This window comes from Ovis canadensis, chromosome X, assembly GCF_042477335.2.
Source record: "Ovis canadensis isolate MfBH-ARS-UI-01 breed Bighorn chromosome X, ARS-UI_OviCan_v2, whole genome shotgun sequence".
In the NCBI taxonomy this organism is placed as follows: domain Eukaryota; kingdom Metazoa; phylum Chordata; class Mammalia; order Artiodactyla; family Bovidae; genus Ovis; species Ovis canadensis.
The window spans coordinates 125,485,976-125,505,824 of NC_091727.1; the positions used below are offsets into that span (position 1 = coordinate 125,485,976).

Genomic DNA, 19,849 nt, shown 5'->3' on the forward strand with positions numbered 1-19,849 from the left:
GATTAACATTTCTTGAGTGCTTACTCCATGTCAAGCATTTAATGTAGAGAATTTCATTTAATCCTTGCAACAACTCTGTAGTTTGGATATTATTATTCTCATTTTACAAATAAGAATTTATCAGGCAAGGGATGTTTGATGATTTCCTGGGAATCAATCAAAAGTCTGCCATGCTAGAGATAAGGAGAACAAATGTGGGGTCACACTGGGCACAGTCTAATAGAACCACCTAGATGTAGAGACCCCAGCAAGAGAAAAAAAAAAAAAGACTGGAGATAACTATTGGATTCCTAGGGGTGGAGGAAAGAGCTGTAAACTACCAACCTAGATATAAATTATAAACCCAGGTCTCCCAAATAGTATCGCTGAGGGATCCTCAGTCATGAGGACATTTAAAGAACCCAAAGAAGATCCAGAGACCTAGAGAGTGGGGAGCCATTTCTTCTACCGAGGAAGAAATGACCAATCCCTTTACCTCTTGTCCTTCTTCCTGCTCCCACATTGGTGAGGGTCCAAATCAGAACTGGCAAGTGGGGAGAAAAGGAAGAAAAGCTATCATCCCCCTCTTCTCCAAAGACAGATGGCCAGCATCTATAGGCCTCAGTGTGGGGTGGGAGGGCAGACCTTATTTCTTAGTAAAACTTGAAGAATTTGATTAATATATTAGACTGAATATATCCTGATTACTGAATCAAGACTGTGTTTTGTGATTTTGAGTGATTTTAGGACTGTTTATTCTTGAAGGAATGAACAGAAAAGTCATAGGCCTTGTCCAAGTTTCCATCCAAGGTCAGAGAAATTTTATACCAAAGGGGTATATTTTATTGGACATTGGGAGACAAAATAAAGTTGTGTTTTGATTCTATCATTAATTATACTTTAAAAAAATGCTGGTTATAAACGTTAATTCATTCCTTCCCTCAGTGAATATCTGAGTGCCTATGTGCTAAGAATTAGACATACTATGAAATGAAAAATAGTCCTTACCCTCAGATTTTATGGTCTATGGCAGGGGTCAGCAAATGCTGACCTTTTTCCATAAAGGGCCAGATAGTAAATATTTTAGGCTTTGAGGGACACTTAAGATCTCTGTTGCATATTCTTCTTTTTATAAAATCAATTCTATAAAAATGAAGAACCATTCTTGGAAGCTAAAAAGAGGTCACGGGTCAGATTTAGCCCACAGGCCCTTGTTTGCTGGCTCCTAATGTGTGGAAGAAACAAATTTTTTAAAACCACCAATTATCATACATTTCTTATATTTGAAGTTGTATTTAGGATCCTTGGGGAGGAGATACAGGAGAGCATTACGTAACTCTAGGGAATTGTGACTTCCTGGAAGTGGCAATATGGTTAGAGATCTGAAGGATGAGTAAGAATTGGTCAGGGTTAGAGGAGGTGAGTCAGAGAAGGCGATGGCACCCCACTCCAGTACTCTTGCCTGGAGAATCCCAGGGACGAAGGAGCCTGGTGGACTGCCGTCTCTGGGGTCACGCAGAGTCGGACACGACTGAAGCGACTTAGCAGCAGCAGCAGAGGAGGTGAGTGGTATTGAAGGCAGAGGGAGTTGCCTGTCCAGAGGCACCACAGCTTGACAGAGCTTAGTTCACTTTACAAACTACAGAAGGGAAAACTGAATTTTACAGAGGTTAAATTATTTGTTCAAGATCACACAACTAGTAAGTGATGGAGCTTAAAATCTTAACCCAGGTGTGCCTGAGTCTAAACCTATGCTCCTAACCACTGTATCATACTTCTGCCCTGGTACTAAAGCTCTTTCTATCTAAGATCCACTTCTTACTTTCTGCAAATCAGCAGCTCTTTCTGGCTCACTTCTGATTCCCCTGGGGGTAAAAATGTCAAAGTTCTAGAAGGGCTTGCAAGACCTTAAAAATAAGAAAGTGAATCCATAATGTTGGATTGTCATGATTAGAATTCTAATTCTCCCTTTTAAAAATAACCCTTTAACCCAGTAAAACCTAGCTCACGCTATTCAAATTCAGAGCTTGCTTATTCCCTTTTTTAAAAGAAGGGTCCCCCCACCCCCAGCCTCAGCAGCCTCGGTAGCTAAGCTCTAGCACTGTGATAATGTAATTTCTTACCTTCTTGTTATATGTTTATAATGAGATAATAGCACTCTCTGACTTGGACTACATGTGGTGATTGGTCCAAGTACTGCTCCTATTTTCACCACTCACATTGATGACCTTGGCCAAATGAGTTTACTAAGTATAGATTAAATCTGTCAATGTTTTCAATTGATCATGTGCTGGATTTTTATTTTCCCCATGGTTTGGAAAGCTAGGTTAGTCATGTAGCAGCTACCCCTTGGAAATGCTCACCTTAAAGTCTGCCATGCATGTATATTTCAAATCATACTCTCATGGTACACCTTAAATATATATATATGAAATATATGTATATTTATTTATAAATCTATATGGCTGTTGTTTTTCAGTCACTAAGTCATGTCCAACTCTTTGTGACCCCATGAACTACAGCATGCCAGGCTTTCCTGTATTCACTATCTCCCTGAGTTTGCTCAAACTCATGTCCTTGGAGTCAGTGATGCCATCCAACCATCTCATCCTCTGTTGACTCCTCCTCTTGCCCTCAATCTTTCCTGGTATCAGGGTCTTTTCCAATGAATTGGTTCCTTGCATTATGGCCAAAGTATTGGAGCTTCAGCTTCAGCACCAGTCCTTCCAATGAATATTCAGGGTTGATTTCCTTTAGGATTGACTGGTTTGATCTCCTTGCAGTCCAAGGGACTCTCAAGAGTCCTCTCCAAAACCATAGTTTGAAAGCAACAATTCTTCAGTGCTCAGCCTTCTTTAGGGTCCAGCTCCCACAGCCATACATGACTGCTGGAAAAACCAAAGCTTTGACTATACAGGCCTTTGTCAACAAAGTAATGTCTCTGCTCTTTAACACACTGTCTAGGTTTGTCATAGCTTTGCTTCCAAGGAGCAAGTGTCTTTTAATTTCATGGCAGCAGTCACCATCTGCATTGATTTTTTGAGCCCAAGAAAATGAAATCTGAGACTGTTTAGAGTTTTCCCCCATCTATTTGCCATGAAGTGATAGGAGCAGATGTCATGATCTTTGTTTTTTGAACGATATATTTGTGCTTATACATATATATATATATATATATATATATATATATATATATACACACACACACACATTGGGGCTTCCCTGGTGGCTCAGATGGTAAAGAATCTGCCTACAATGCAGGAGACCTGGGTTCTATCCCTAGAACATCCCCTGGAGAAGAAAATCGCTACCTGCTCCTGTATTCTTGCCTGGAGAATTCCATGGACAGAAGAGCCTGGCAGGCTACAGTCCATGGAGTCACAAAGAGTCGGACACAACTGAGAGACTAACACACATGCAGACATGTATTTCACATTGTACACCTTAAACTTCACGTGTTATATATCTGTTTGTTGTTGTTCAGTCGCTAAATCATGTCTAACTCTTTGCAACCTCATGGACTGTAGCACACCAGGCTTCCCCACCGGGCTTCCCTATTATCTCCTGGAGTTTGTTCAAGTGGTGCTGCTATCTAACTATCTCATCCTCTGTTGCTCCCCTTCTCCTGCCCTCAGTCTTTCCCAGCATCAGGGTTTTTTTCCAATGACTAGGCTCTTTGCATTGTGGCCAAAGTACTGGAGCATCAGCATCAGTTCTTCCAATGAATATTAAGGGCTGATTTCCTTTAGGATTGAGTGTTTTGATCTTCATGCAGTCCAAGAAAAGCCCAAGAAAAGCCCAAGAAAAGCAAATCTGTCCCTGTATCCACTTTTTCCCCATCTATTTGCCATGATGAGATGGGACTGAATGTTATGGTCTTAATTTTTTGAATGTTGAGTTTTAAGCCAGCTTTTTTTTTTTTTTTTAGATATTTGAAATACAACTTTATTCTGATTCTAAACAAAAAAGAATGGGAATGACAGTAACAAACAAGATTCCATCTCTCAATATTGTCATGTGACTATAGCAGTCATATATTTGAAACTCAAGGAGGAAACAACTGTGTTCCAAGACACCTTAATATGCAGGTCCCAAAAAATGAAGGTTTTTTTTTTTAAACTGCCACATTGACTCCAAAGCCCATCCATCTCCTTCAGCGTCCAAAGATTAAGCACATGTTCTATTTAGCTATGTAATAAAGTAGCAAACACGCTGCACCACTGACATCACAGAACAGTTGCATATAAAACTAGACTTCTGATGCTGGGCCCCAGCTTCACTTTCTCACAAGCCATCATCTTCATCCAGGAGAGCAGTTGTCTGAGCAACCTCTAAATCATGCTTGTACTGTGCTGCCAAGGCTGGGTCCATGACCACTTTGGCAGGGCAAGAGCAGGCATGGTGACAAACTCCAGGTAATGGTCTCCGATCAGTTTTCTAGCAAGTCAGAGGAAGGGCTTTTCGAAGTTGTAGTTTCTTTTGGCAGAAATGTCATAGTACTGAAGATTCTTCTTTCAGTGGAAGACAATTGACTTTGCCTGAACCTTTCTGTCCATAATATCCACTTTGTTGCCACACAACACAATCAGGATGTTCTCACACACTCATACTAGATCTCTATACCAGTTAGGCACATTCTTGTATGTAACCCCCGATGTTACAGCAAACATCATAATGGCACACCGAGCTTGTATATAATAGCCATCTCTCAGTCCACCAAATTTCTCCTGACCAGTTGTATCCCATACATTGAACTTAATCAGTCCTCTGTTGGTATGGAACACAAGAGGATGGACCTCAACACCCAAGGTAGCTACATACTTCTCTAATTCACCAGTCAGATGATGTTTCACAAATGTAGTTTTTCGAGTAATACCATCACCAACCAAAACAAGTTTGAACTGAACTTGGAGTTCTCCTTGGCCAGCCATCACAATGTTATTTCCAGAAATGTCTCTGCGCTTGTCTGACTGCTAAGCCAGCTTTTTTACTTTCCTTTTTCACTTTCATTAAGAGGCTGTTTAGTTCCTGTTCACTTCCTGCCATGAGAGTGGTATCATCTGCATATTCGAGCTTGTCGATACTTCTCCCAGGAATCTTGATTTCTGCTTGTGATTCATCCAGTCCAGCTTTTCCCATGATGTACTCTGCATATAAGTTAAATAAGCAGGGTAGCAATATATAACCTTGTCATACTCCTTTCCTAATTTTGAACCAGTGGTCCCATGTCCAGTTCTAATTGTTATTTCTTGACCCACATACAATTTTCTCAGGAGACAGGTAAGGGGTCTCCCATCTCTTTAAGAACTTTCCAGTTTGTTGTGATTCATATAAAGGCTTTAGCATTGTCAATGAAGCAGAAGTAGATGTTTTTCTGGAATTCCCTTACTTTCTCAAGATCCAACAGATGTTGGCAATTTGGTCTCTGGTTCCTCTGCCTCTTCGAAATCCAGCTTGTACATCTGGAAGTTCTTGGTTCACATAACTGTTGAAGACTAGCTTGAAGGATTTTGAGCATTACTTTGCTATCATGTGAAATAAGCACAATTGTACTTTGAGCATTTGAGCATTCTTTGGTATTGCCTTTCTTTGGGATTGGAATGAAGACTGACTTTTTCCAGTCCTGTGGCCACTGCTGAGTTTCCAAATTTGCTGACATATTGAGTGCAGCACTTTAACAGCATCATCTTTTAGGATTTGAAATTGCTCAACTGGAATTACATCACCTCCACTAGCTGTGTCCTTATAAATGCTTCCTAAGACCCATTTGACCTCACTTTCCAGAATATCTGGCTCTATGTGAGTGACCACACCATCGTGGTTATCCAAGTCATTAAGACCTTTTTTGTATAGTTCTTCTGTGTATTCTTGAAACTTCTTAATCTCTTCTGTTTCTGTTTGGTCCTTACCATTTCTGTCCTTTATTGTACCCATCCTTACATGAAATATTCCCTTGATATCTCTGGTTTTCTTGAAGAGATCTCTAGTCTTTCTGATTTTATCAATTTCCTCTATGTCTTTGCATTGTTCACTTAAGAAGGCCTTCTTATATCTCATTGCTATTCTTTGGAACTCTGCATTCAGTTGGGTATATCTTTACTTTTCTCCCTTGCCTTTCATTTTAAAGCCTCCTCAGAAGTCTTCATTATGACCCATTGGCACATCGTGGGTGACCCTGCATGGCATAGCTTCTTTGAGTTACTCAAGCCCCTTCACCATGCCAAGCCTGTGATACATGAAAGATATATGTTATTTACATCTTAACAAAGCTGAAAAATAAAATTCTGCTTAAGAAGGAACTATATTGAAGTTCCCTGTTCTAATGTTTCAGTATCCTATAAAATGGGCTTTTATTACTAAATCAACTGAATGTCATCACAGCAATATATATGATACTTCCAGAAGAAATAAAGTAAATAACAAAGTAAGAGCTCAAACTTAAATCAAAACAGGGAGTTTTTAGGGAGTTTATAGGGAGTTCCCCAGTGGTCCAGTGGTCAAAACTTGGCACTTTCACTGACAAGGGTCCAGGTTCAGTCCCTGGATGGGGACCTAAGATCCTGCAAGCTGTACAGCATGGCCAAACAGAAACAAAAGAAAAAACAGTTTTATGCAATTCAATAAGTTAAAGACAGCAGATTGATTACATACATATATTACCTCTTCATCTCAAGACAGCAAAAGAATGCAAAAGATATAAATTCATGATGATGAAGAGAATGGAAAAGGAGCCATTAGTGGATGAAACTTGGATAAAAGCTGGAAAGCAGATGGAGGTGTAGGAACTGACAAAGTCGTATAGAAGAAGCTACAGTTTACAATACTTGCAGAGGGGTAATACAGTGAAAGAGAAAGTCACCCTTCTCTGCATAAATGCTACATTTGAAAAAAAGAATGAGTGAGATGTAAGGCATAAGGGTGGGGGAAGGGATAAATTATTATAGATTTTTTAAATAAGTCATTTTTATAGATTTCTCCATTACCCACCCCCCCACCTAGTCTGGTAAACAGAATACCTTGTAGTCAGAAATATCCTCCATGAGCTCCAAAAATTGATACATTATTCTTTAAAGAGATTGAGAGGTCCAAGAGAAAAGGCCTCCACATTTTTTTTTTTTTGCATTTAGAAAATCCAACAACAAAATGACTAGCTCCCTATTCATGTATATGAAGTTCCCAAACACTTTTTTTTTTTTACTGTCTCATTCTTCCATGTGAACAAAAGAATCAATGATCACCAAATATTTAAGGAAAACTTTCAACATAAGAATGATGTACAGATAGAAAAAAAAAAAAAATTAAGGGCTCTTGAGAGACAAAGAAGAGAGGCAAAACACCCTAATTAGTATACTCAGAGAGATTCAAGGAAACATTGCATTTATATAACAGGAATAGGATAACTGAAAATAAATAATAAGAGGTCAAATAAAAAAATTAAATTAAAACAATATGATTATTGAGATGTAATTCAAGGGAAGTTGGGAGAGTTGAGGAAATATAAAAGAAAGCACAGAAAGACTAAAAGAAGAAAAATGAGATAGAAAATAACATGATATACAGAAGGAAAATTAGGGAGATTCAACATTTGACTAATAGTAATTCAAGAGAGAACAAAGTAGAGACAATTATCAAAGAAATTTTTAGAGTATATTATTATGAAGTATCAGAGTAAAAAGTATAAAGATATCCTCAAAGCTTCCAGAGAGAAAATAGTAACCCACAAAGTTTGAGAATGATATTGACCTTGGTGTTCTTTATTTGAATTAAAGTATAGTTGATTTACAATGGCATGTTACTTTCAGGTGTATAACACAGTGATTTAGTTATGTATATATATTCTTTTTCAGATTCTTTTCCCATATGGTTGGTTGTTTAGTCACTAAGTCGTGTCCAACACTTGCGACTCCATGGACTGTAGCCTGCCAGGCCCCTCTGTCCATGGGATTCTCCAGGCAAGAATACTGGTTGCCATTTCCTTCTCCAGGGGATCTTCCTGACCCAGGAATCAAACCAGGGTCTCCTGCATTGCAGGCAGATTCTTTACTGACAGAGCTATGTGGGAAGCCTCTTTTCCCATATAGGTTATTATAAAATACTGCGTTTAGTTCCCTGTGCTATACAGTAGGTCCTTATTGGTTATCTACTTTATATATAGTAGTGTGTATATGTTAGCCTCCTAATATTACCCTGGCCCCACCCCTTTCCCCTTTGATAACCATAAGTCTGTTTTCTATGTCTTTGAGTCTATTTCTGTTTTGTATACACATTCATTTGTATCTTTCTTTTTTTTTTTTTTAGATTTCATATACAAGCAACATTATATGATACTTGTTTTCCTCTGTCTTGCTTACTTCACTTAGTATGATAATCTCTAGGTCCATCTATGTTCCCGAAAATGGCATTAATTCATTCTCTTTATGGCTGAGTAATATTCCATTGTAAATGTATACTTCTTCTTTATTCATTCCTCTGTCAATGGACATTTAGATTGCTTCCATGACTTAGTTGTGAACAGTGCTACAGTGAACATTGGGGTGCATGTATCTTTTAGAATTATAGGAGGCAACTACAAGAAGAAACAGCCAAACAAATAGAGGGGGCTGTCCTGGGGGGGTGTGTGTGTACATAAATGTGAGATGTGATGTGGTGGAACAGATATCTGTTGCTTTGCACTAAGCCCTCCTGTATTCTATTATGTTTTAACCTTGGGTGTGTATTACTTTGGTAAATACTTGTGAATTATTTAAGAAATTGAGCTATTGGGTTTTTTTTTTTTCAGTTTCTTGTGCAGTGAAGATGGTCATCATGGAAAATGAGATTTAGAGCAGAAAAAATTTCATTATCAAGCATTTGTTGAACACTTATTATTTGCCTAGCACCCTGCCAAGTGCTAAGGTATCTTAAACGTTCCACAAGGAACTTGAAACCTAGTTGGACAGAGCAAACCAGTACTTGAATAACTAGAGGATGAAAATACATAGTAAATTTAGTGTGCTAAATTATGCCCATTCGAAGAATCTGGTGGCAGGAAGATGAAATCAGTTTGGATTGAAATTAGGGAGGGCTTTGGGTAGATCTGGGGTTTATTTCTGGCCATAAATGATGGAAAAGATAGGAATAGGTCTAGAAGGTAAGTGTGTTAGGGAAGGGAAAGGCACAATGAACAATGACCTAACTTTTTATTTACTCATTTTTTTCTACTTTGCTATGTATTATGAGGTAGAAATTTTTATCCTCTGTAATATCACTAAAATGCTTTCTCTTTAAATCTCCCTAATATAACAAAGGACTTGTTCCAAATCAGGAAAAGAATATGTCAAGGCTGTATATTGTCACCCTGCTTATTTAACTTATATGCAGAGTACATCATGGGAAATGCTGGGCTGGAGGAAGCACAAGCTGAAATCAAGATTGCCAGGAGAAATATCAGTAACCTCAAATATGCAGATGACACCACCCTTATGGCAGAAAGTGAAGAACTAAAGAGCCTCTTGATGAAAGTGAAAGAGGAGAGTGAAAAAGTTGGCTTAAAACTCAACATTCAGAAAACTGAGATCATGGCATCTGGTCCCATCACTTCATGGCAAATAGATGGGAAAACAATGAGAATAGTGAGAGACTTTATTTCTTGGGCTCCAAAATCACTGCAGATGGTGACTGCAGCCATGAAGTTAAAAGACGCTTGCTCCTTGGAAGAAACGTTATGACCAACCTAGACAGCATATTCAAAAGCAGAGACATTACTTTGCCAACAAAGGTCTGCCTAGTCAAAGCTATGGTTTTTCTAGTAGTCATGTATGGATGTGAGAGTTGGACTATAAAGAAAGCTGAGGGCCGAAGAAATTGATGCTTTTGAACTGTGGTGTTGGAGAAGACTCTTGAGAGTCCCTTGGACTGCAAGGGGATCCAACCAGTCCATCCTAAAGGAAATCAGTCCTGAATATTCATTGGAAGGACTGATGCTGAGGCTGAAACTCCAATACTTTGGCCACCTGATGTGAAGAACTGTCTCAGTGGAAAAGATCCTGATGCTGGGAAAGATTGAAGGTGGGAGGAAAAGGGGATGACAGAGGATGAGATGGTTGGATGGCATCACCAACTCAATGGACATGAGTTTGAGTAAACTCCAAGAGTTGGTGATGGACATGGAAGCCTGGCATGCTGCAGTCCATGGGGTCGTAAAGAGTCAGACACAACTGAGCGAATGAACTGAATATAACAACTTTCTCTGAGTGGATCATTTTTTTCCTGCTGACAGTGCAGTAAATTTTCTGTCGCTTTGCAGAATGGGAACTGCCATTTACTAAATGAGCTTTTCTCTATTGGTGCCAAGTCTTAATAAAGACAGATGGGTTTCCCCCGTTGTGCTGCTGCTTCTCATCTCAAGCTGATGAATTTGAGACTGAGAGCCTGACCCTGTCATTGTCAAGTAATATAAAAGGCTTCATCCTTATTTATTGCCATGCTTTAATTACTAAGGGGAAAGTATCGATTAAGAAACAAAGGATTTAAAATCATTTCAACAAAACCAGGATGTCTAAGCAAATTACAGCCATCTTTTTTTCTTTTCTATTTTCTCTTTTTTGGTAGTGGAGAGTGAAGGTGGTGGGCTGATAAATATTGTCTAGGTTAAATTTAATTAATAGGAACTCACAGCATAATGTTCCATGAAGAATGTACATATTGAAAACCATATTGTTATAGGGCTATCTATTCAAATATTTAGGTTCAATTCAATGGAAAATTTAGCCGTGTTATTAGACTTTACTGGTCATCCTGGAAGTCCTTCATAGACCTGGTTGGAATCAGTACATAAGACTTTAGAGTGGTTTCCTGGAACTAAACCTGAAGATAAATTATATAATATAGCCTATGATTCCCTGAACCCTCTGAGAGAATATGTTTGTTGTCTTTCATGTGTTGTGATATAATGTGGAAACACTAGGAACACCCTCTGCCTCAGTTCACCCAAAACTATTCACCTCTTTTTCCTACTGTGCCAAATCTAAAATGCCATTCACTCACTCATTCATTCCTTGATGGTAGGATTTTGCATCTCTGGAGACCCTCAGCTAAATTGCACCTGATTCCTCAGGTCAGATTTTATGGTTCCAATCAACTTCTAACACTTTGATGGGAAAGAGTTTATCTGATTTTGTGTGTGTGTGTGTTGTGTGTGTGTTGTGTGTGTGTGTTGTGTGTGTGTGTGTGCATGTGTAGTGATTTCCTTTTCAGGATAAAACTCTTTTTTTAACAAGATTTTACATGTTTATGACTAAAAAAGAAAATCTTAAGCAATATATAAATATATAAAGTGAATATATATTCACTCTCCACCCTTCCCCTAACCTTTACAGAAGTAACCACTGTTTTAACAGAACAGTTTAATTTCTATATCTCTAGATTTTTCTGCTGCTGCTGCTGCTGCTAAATTACTTCAGTCATGTCCGACTGTGCAACCCCATCGACGGCAGCCTACCAGTCTCCCCCGTCGGGGGATTCTCCCCCGAGAATCCTGGGATTCTCCAGGCAAGACTTTTTCTATGCTCATGCAAATATGTCTTTGTATGTTTGTGTACATGTATACATATAGTGAATAAGGTTACAAATACATTATTCTGCAATTTGTTTTCATTCAACCACATACTATGGACAGCCTTCCATGTCATTGTTTACTTGTTCTTTTAATTGTCTTCCCTTTATTCCTTAGTATGTTGTTGTTGTTGTTCAGTCGCTAAGTTGTGTCTGGCTCTTTGTGACCCCATGGACTGAAGCACACCAGGCTTCTCTGTCCTTCACTATCTCCCAGAGTTTGCTCAAACTCAAGTCCATTGAGTTGGTGATCAGTGGTGAGGGACTCCAACTGTCTCATTCTCTGTTGCCCCCGTCTTTTGCCCTCAGTCTTACCAGCATCAGGGTCTTTTCTAATGAGTTGGCTCTCTGCATCAGGTGTCCAAAGTAGAGTTTCAGTTTCAGCATCAGTCCTTCCAATGATACATAGCTTACATTATTTAACCAACAACCCATTGATGAATATGGTTTGTTCAAAGTTCTGCTATTATAACACTGCAATAATTGTCCTTATGTATACTGATATCCACACAGAAAAGTGAAATTGCTGGATTGAAGATTTTCAAGCTAAAACTTTTTATTGATACAGCTAATTGCCTTCTAAAAAGGGGTCACCTATTTACTGTCAAGAAGGAAAAAAAAATTCCTCTACATTTCAAGGTTCTTCTGGCTGGTCTAGAAATGAAATTGACATGAGACAGATCAACAGGAGAAAATTGAACAAAAGTTTAATAACATGTATATATGGAAGAGACCCAGGAAAACTGAGTAACTTGCCAACAAGGCTGAAAACCTCACCTTTATACCATTTTCAGCTAAAAACAAAAGAGGATGTTGGGGGTAGTGGTTTAAGACTTCAAGGGGGAGTAAGGCAATTGACATGGAAATTAAAAAGCAAATGATTGGTAAACAAATGTTTGCTGGGCCGTACAGAAACAATGACCATTGTGTTCTCTTGGCAAAACTCTATTAGCCTTCACCCTACTTCATTCTGTACTCCAAGGCCAAATTTGCCTGCTACTTCAGGTATTTCTTGACTTCCTACTTTTGCATTCCAGTCCCCTATAATGAAAAGGACATCTTTTTTGGCTGTTAGTTCTAGAATGTCTTGTAGGTCTTCATAGAACCGTTCAACTTCAACTTCTTCAGCATTACTGGTCAGGGCATAGATTTGGATTATAGTGATATTGAGCGGTTTGCCTTGAAAATGAGCAGAGATTATTCTGTCCTTTTTGAGACTGCATCCAAGTTTTGCATTTCAGACTCTTTTGTTGACTATGATGGCTACTCCATCACAGAAACAATGGTCACAAAGAGTCGACTGAACAACACATCAACAAGAATGATGAGACCCAGAGGGGAATTTTAACAGACTTTTCTAGGTTCCTCCCTGTCTAGCCCACGTAGTTTTACTGTAGTTATCTATGGTATTAATAATATCTCACTTCTTGGAATTGGCTTTCTCTACATTCTCTATGCAGTTGGGAGGAAGGTCTAAGGTTCTTCCTGAGTCTTTTGGGCCCTGCTCGTTTTCAGCTTGAAATAATCTACAGCCTGAAGAGCATTTTAGGGTGGCAAGTTTTGTTCCTCTACATTACACTCTCACCAACATTGCATTGACACAATCCTTTTCCACACAATGGAAATCCTTTTCCAGTGATGGATGGTGATTTAGTCGCTAGGTCGTGTCTGATTCTTGCAACCCCATGGACTATAACCTGCCAGGCTCCTCTGTCAATGGGATTCTCCAGGCAAGAATACTGGAGTGGGTTGCCATTTCCTCTCCAGGGGATCTTCCCTACCCAGGAATCGAACCCCAGTCTCCTGCATTGCAGACAGATTCTTTACCGATTGAGCTATGAGGAAAGCTCCCCAGTGATGCATAGAAGCTAATAATTCATGTTTTTTGTTTTGTTTTGTTTCTGATTATAAAAGGACTACATTTCATTTGTAGATACAGTTGGAAAACAGAAGAGTATTAAGAAAAAGTTTAAATATTTTGTATTCATATTAATCAATAAAAATCATCATTACCCATTTGGTGTACTATAGTTAATATTTATTTTTATTTCTTTCTGTATATAGATGACCTTTGACATATAAAAGAAAGAAGTCCTGAGACACTGACAACTCCCCAAAGTATTGCATACCTCTATAACATATTTCACTCACAAAACACCATTTTTGCAGTGACTGTATCTACTCACTAAAACAGTTTTCTAACCACTTATTTATTTTCACATATGTCATATAGTGAATCTGTTCATATCAAAGATCTGCACTATCATGAAACTCAAACAGCTCTAAACTTTATTTATTAAACATTTTTATTACCTAGCTAAGCATTATCTTACAAGTTTTTACTCCTTCTCTCTACTTCCATCATTAGCAATTGCATTTGGCTTTTTTTTTTTTAGGCCACTTAACTTAAAAATTGAGAATATGCCTGTTTGCTTTCATTCTATTATTCTTTTGTTTTTCTATTCATTTTTTTGAACATTCATCTTTTCTGGTATGACTGTAATTCTAAGTTACTCTGGTGGTGGTTTAGTCACTCAATTGTGTCCAAGTCTTGTGACCCCCATGGACTGTAGCCCACCAGGTTCCTCTGTCCATGGAATTTCTCAGGCAAGAATATTTGGGATCCACGAGGGAATCCAAAGTTATTCTAATTGCTCCATTTTTTTTCATGTATTTAGGATACATTTTTCAAAATTCATAGGCCTGAGGAATAATAACTATTAATAATTTCTCTAATGATCTTTCCAAATGTGTGGATCACCCCTGTGTTATCCAGTACAAAACTGGATTTTTAAATGCCACATTATTTTCACATTTAGGATTAGATCTAATAGGCAAATCTAATCATGTCACTTTTCTACTTTTATTGCCTTTTTAAAAAAAGAAACTTTAACAAAAATGGTATTATACTGGACATTTTATTGTATACTTTGATTTTGGATTTAACAATTCTTTGCAGTAATATTTTCTATTCAATACATGAGATTTGCCTCATTCTTTTCAATAACTAGGTAGTACTCTACAAAATGACATCCCTTAACATACTCAACCATTACTCCACTGATGAACATTTGTTCTTTTTTTAAAATTCTTTGCTTACTATAAACAATATGCCTTGGGTAAACCTGCTACGACGGACTGTGCAGAAGTGTGCCAGCTGTGATGGACAGTGCAGAAGCACGGCCAAGAGAAGCTACTGCTCGCCCAAGGTCAGGGCGGCAACCGAGAGTGCCAGGCTGTGTCGGCACAGGAGCAGCCGAAAGAGCTACCACGTGTCCGAGGTAAGTGGCAGCGGCCGAGACAAGCTACCCGATCCAGGAGGTCAGGGGTGGCAGCAGAGACAAGCTACTGCATGCCCGAGCTCAGGGCAGTGGACAAGAAGAGCTACCACAGGCTCGAGGTCAGGGGAGGCGGCCGAGAGGAGCAACCCCACGTCCAAGGAGCGGTGGCTACGCGGGCTCCGGAGGGCCAAGAGGAGCTACTTCACATTCAAGGTCAGGAGGGGTAGCCGTGGCTGCTCCTTACCCCTTGTCCAAGGTAAGGAGCAGCAGCTGCGCTTGGCTGGAGCAGCCTTGAAGAGATACCCCATGTCCAAAGTAAGAAAAACCCAAGTAAGACAGTAGGAGTTGCGAGAGGGCATCAGAAGGCAGACACACTGAAACCATAATCACAGAAAACTAGCCACTCTAATCACATGTACCACAGCCTTGTCTAACTCAGTGAAACTAAGCCATGCTGTGTGGGGCCACCCAAGACAGACGGGTCATGGTAGAGAGGTCTGACAGAATGTGGTCCACTGGAGAAGAGAACGGCAAACCACTTCGTTATTCTTGCCTTGAGAACCCCATGAACAGTATGAAAAGGCAAAATGATAGGATACTAAAAGGGGAACTCCCCGGGTCGGTAGGTGCCCAATATGCTACTGGAGATCAGCGCAGAAATAACTCCAGAAAGAATGAAGGGATGGAGCCAAAGCAAAAACAATACCCAGCTGTGGATGTGACTGGTGATGGAAGCAAGGTCTGATGCTGTAAAGAGCAATATTTCATAGGAACCTGGAATGTCAGGTCCATGAATCAAGGCAAATTGGAAGTGGTCAAACAGGAGATGGCAAGAGTGAACGTCGACATTCTAGGAATCAGTGAACTAAAATGGACTGGAATGGGTGAATTTAACTCAGATGACCATTATATCTACTACTGTGGGCAGGAATCCCTTAGAAGAAATGGAGTAGCCATCATGGTCAACAAAAGAGTCCAAAATGCAGTACTTGGATGCAATCTCAAAAACGACAGAATAATCTCTGTTTGCTTCCAATGCAAACCATTCAGTATTACAGTAATCCAAGCCTATGCCCCAACCAGTAACTCTGACGAAGCTGAAGTCGAACGGTTCTATGAAGACCTACAAGACCTCTTAGAACTAACACCCAAAAAAGATGTCCTTTTTATTATAGGGGACTGGAATGCAAAAGTAGGAAGTCAAGAAACACCTGGAGTAACAGGCAAATTTGGCCTTGGAGTACAGAATGAAGCAGGGCAAAAGCTAATAGAGTTTTGCAAAGAGAATCCACTCGTCATAGCAAAGATCCTCTTCCAACAACACAAGAGAAGACTCTACACATGGACATCACCAGATGGCCAACACTGAAATCAGATTGATTATATTCTATGCAGCCAAAGATGGAGAAGCTCTATACAGTCAACAAAAACAAGACCAGGAGCTGACTGTGGCTCAGATCATGAACTCCTTATTGCCAAATCCAGACTTAAGTTGAAGAAAGTAGGGAAAACCACTAGACCATTCAGGTATGACCTAAATCAAATCCCTTATGATTATACAGTGGAAGTGAGAAATAGATTTAAGGGACTAGATCTGATAGACAGAGTGCCTGATGAACCATGGAATGAGGTTTGTGACATTGTACAGGAGACAGGGATCAAGACCATCCCCATGGAAAAGAAATGCAAAAAAGAAGAATGGCTGTCTGAGGAGGCCTTACAAATAGCTGTGAAAAGAGGAGAAGCAAAAAGCAAAGGACAAAAGGAAAGATATAAGCATCTGAATGCAGAGTTCCAAAGAATAGCAAGGAGAGATAAGAAAGCCTTCTTCAGCCATCAATGCAAAGAAATAGAGGTAAAGAACAGAATGGGAAAGACTAGAGATCTCTTCAAGAAAATTAGAGATACCAAGGGTACATTTCATGCAAAGATGGGCTCGATAAAGGACAGATATGGTATGGACCTAACAGAAGCAGAAGATATTAAGAAGAGGTGGCAAGAATACACAGAAACTGTACAAAAAAGAGCTTCACGACCAATATAATCATGATGGTGTGATCACTCATCTAGAGCCAGACATCCTGGAATGTGAAGTCAAGTGGGCCTTAGAAAACATCACTACGAACAAAACTAGTGGAGGTGATGGCATTCCAGTTGAGCTATTTCAAATCCTGAAAGCTGATGCTGTGAAAGTGCTGCACTCAATATGCCAGCAAATTTGGAAAACTCAGCAGTGGCCACAGGACTGGAAAAGGTCAGTTTTCATTCCAATGCCAAAGAAAGGCAATGCCAAAGAATATTCAAACTACTGCACAATTGCACTCATTTCACATGCTAGTAAAGTAACGCTCAAAATTCTCCAAGCCAGGCTTTAGCAACAGGTGAACTGCGAACTCCCTGATGTTCAAGCTGGTTTTAGAAAAGGCAGAGGAACCAGAGATCAAATTGCCAACATCCGCTGGATCATGGAAAAAGCAAGAGAGTTCCAGAAAAACATCTATTTCTGCTTTATTGACTATGCCAAAGCCTTTGACTGTGTAGATCACAATAAACTGTGGACAATTCTGAAAGAGATGGGAATACCAGACCACATTACCTGCCTCTTGAGAAACCTATATGCAGGTCAGGAAGCAACAGTTATAACTGGACATGGAACAACAGACTGGTTCCAAATAGGAAAAGGAGTACGTCAAGGCTGTATATTGTCACCCTGCTTATTTAACTTATATGCAGAGTACATCATGAGAAACGCTGGACTGGATGAAGCACAAGCTGGAATCAAGATTGCCTGGAGAAATATCAATAACCTCAGATATGCAGATGATACCACCCTTATGGCAGAAAGTGAAAAGGAACTAAAAAGCCTCTTGATGCAAGTGAAAGAGGAGAGTGAAAAAGTTGGCTTAAAGCTCAACATTCAGAAAACGAAGATCATGGCATCTGGTCCCATCACTTCATGGGAAATAAATGGGGAAACAGTAGAAACAGTGTCAGACTTTATTTTTTTGGGCTCCAAAATCACTGCAGATGGTGACTGCAGCCATGAAGTTTAAAGATGCTTACTCCTTGGAAGAAAAGTTATGACCAACCTAGATAGCATGTTGAAAAGCAGAGATATTACTTTGCCAACAAAAGTCCGTCTAGTCCTGCCTATGGTTTTTCCACTGGTCATGTATGGATGTGAGAGTTGGACTGTGAAGGAAGCTGAGTGCTGAAGAATTGATGTTTTTGAACTGTGGTGTTGGAGAAGACTCTTGAGAGTCCCTTGAACTGCAAGGAGATCCAACCAGTCCATTCTGAAGGAGATCAGTCCTGGGTGTTCATTGGAAGAACTGATGCTGAAGCTGAAACTCCAATACTTTGGCCACCTCATGCGAAGTGTTGACTCATTGGAAAAGACCCTGATGCTGGGAGGGATTGTGTCCAGGAGGAGAAGCGAACGAGAGAGGATGAGATGGCTGGATTGCATTACTAACTCAATGGACATGATTTTGAGTAAACTTCTGGAATTGGTGATGGACAGGGAGGCCTGGTGTGCTGTGATTCATGGGGTCGCAAAGAGTCCAGAGTGACTGAACTAAACTGAACTGAAACGACTTGTTTCAGTTCACCTGGAAATTTTCTGGGCTTATAACTGAAATCCCATGTCCTAGGAAATTTGCCTCAGCAATGGGCAAACTTGGACAGTCGTTTACCTCACTCTTTCATCTTCCTACATCTAGTCTTACCTACTAGCACTTTTGTTTGTGCCACATACTTTCCCAGAACTGGGATTTTGAAGTCATCTGGTTGCTTTTATAAATTACACTTTGTAGAAAGTCCTATTGGAAGGGGACTCGGGTAATTTTTCAAGTGGGGAATGTGGAGAGTAAGTCATAGAGTATGGCTCTGGTCCACTTTCAGTTCAGTTCAGTTCAGTCACCAGTTGTGTCCAACTCTTTGCAACCCCATGGATCGCAGCACGCCAGGCCTCCCTGTCCATCACCAAATCCCGGAGTTCACTCAGACTCATGTCCATTGAGTCCGTGATGCCATCCAGCCATCTCATCCTCTGTCATCCCCTTCTCTTCCTGCCCCCAATCCCTCCCAGCATCAAAGTCGTTTCCAATGTATCAACTCTCTGCATGAGGTGGCCAAAGTATTGGAGTTTCAGCTTTTGCATCATTCCTTCCAAAGAAATCCCAGGGCTGATCTCCTTCAGAATGGACTGGTTGGATCTCCTTGCAGTCCAAGGGACTCTCAAGAGTCTTCTCCAACACCACAGTTTTAGAAACCATAATAAAATCTTTTAGCATTAAGCCATTTGAGTGAGGGAAGAGAGAAGCACAGAAAGGACATGAAGACTGCTGAGTGGATAAAGGAAAATATAGAAAGACCCAAAACCCAATCTCATACTTATGTTTTTGCCTAGAATGAGTACTGCTATTTAGAGCCATTAGCTTAAGGATGTAGCAGCAAATTAAGAATCTGGAAACCTGTCTTGTTTAATAGCTTTTCATCTCAATATTTTTATTCCAAATAGGAAGACCTAAACATTAACCTTTTTCTCATATCCTAGAGGCATTAAATGGTTGAATTTCCATGTTTATAAAAGTACTTTTAGCTACTTAAGCTATTAAAAGTTTATAAAAACATGAAATACTTGTCCTGATAATCAACAGATGTCTTCTTGCCTCGTTCACAGATGCTGGATTATATTAGCATCTCTTAATTAATATTGAGCAAACAAGGTTTCAATAGGCCTGTTCAATAGGTGCATGTACAGCTTCTTCTGCCATCAGAAGTAGTGCAGTTTGGAGATAAGATTCTCAATATTATTTGCCTTATGCTTTTTGGTCAGGCAGCAATTAAGGAAGCAAGAACATGTGCCTTCCAGGACCTGGCACTCATCTGTCACTTCTAAAATAGTTTCAAAGCAATTTGTTAGGTAGTGCTGGCCGAATGATTGGTTTTCCTGTGATAATTGCCAATGTATTTCCTGTAAGGCCTGAAGATTG

At 39.7% G+C, this 19,849-nt stretch overlaps 1 protein-coding gene and 1 pseudogene across 4 annotated transcripts in view; one reads left to right on the plus strand and one right to left on the minus strand.

The window, feature by feature from the left end:
• The window catches only part of DCX (doublecortin), a 391,029-nt gene that overhangs the window by 169,119 nt on the left and 202,061 nt on the right, over positions 1-19,849 (plus strand). For 3 of the 4 annotated variants that reach the window (XM_070290894.1, XM_070290896.1, XM_070290895.1), the window contains one exon: positions 14,718-14,852. The exons of the other annotated variant lie outside the window; for it this stretch is intronic. In XM_070290894.1, coding sequence (XP_070146995.1) covers positions 14,734-14,852 — 119 coding nt within the window. In that variant the 5' untranslated portion in view covers positions 14,718-14,733. The remainder of the gene's footprint in view (positions 1-14,717; positions 14,853-19,849) is intronic. 4 annotated transcript variants of the gene reach the window in all.
• Positions 4,264-4,910, minus strand: LOC138930047 (GTP-binding nuclear protein Ran-like; annotated as a pseudogene).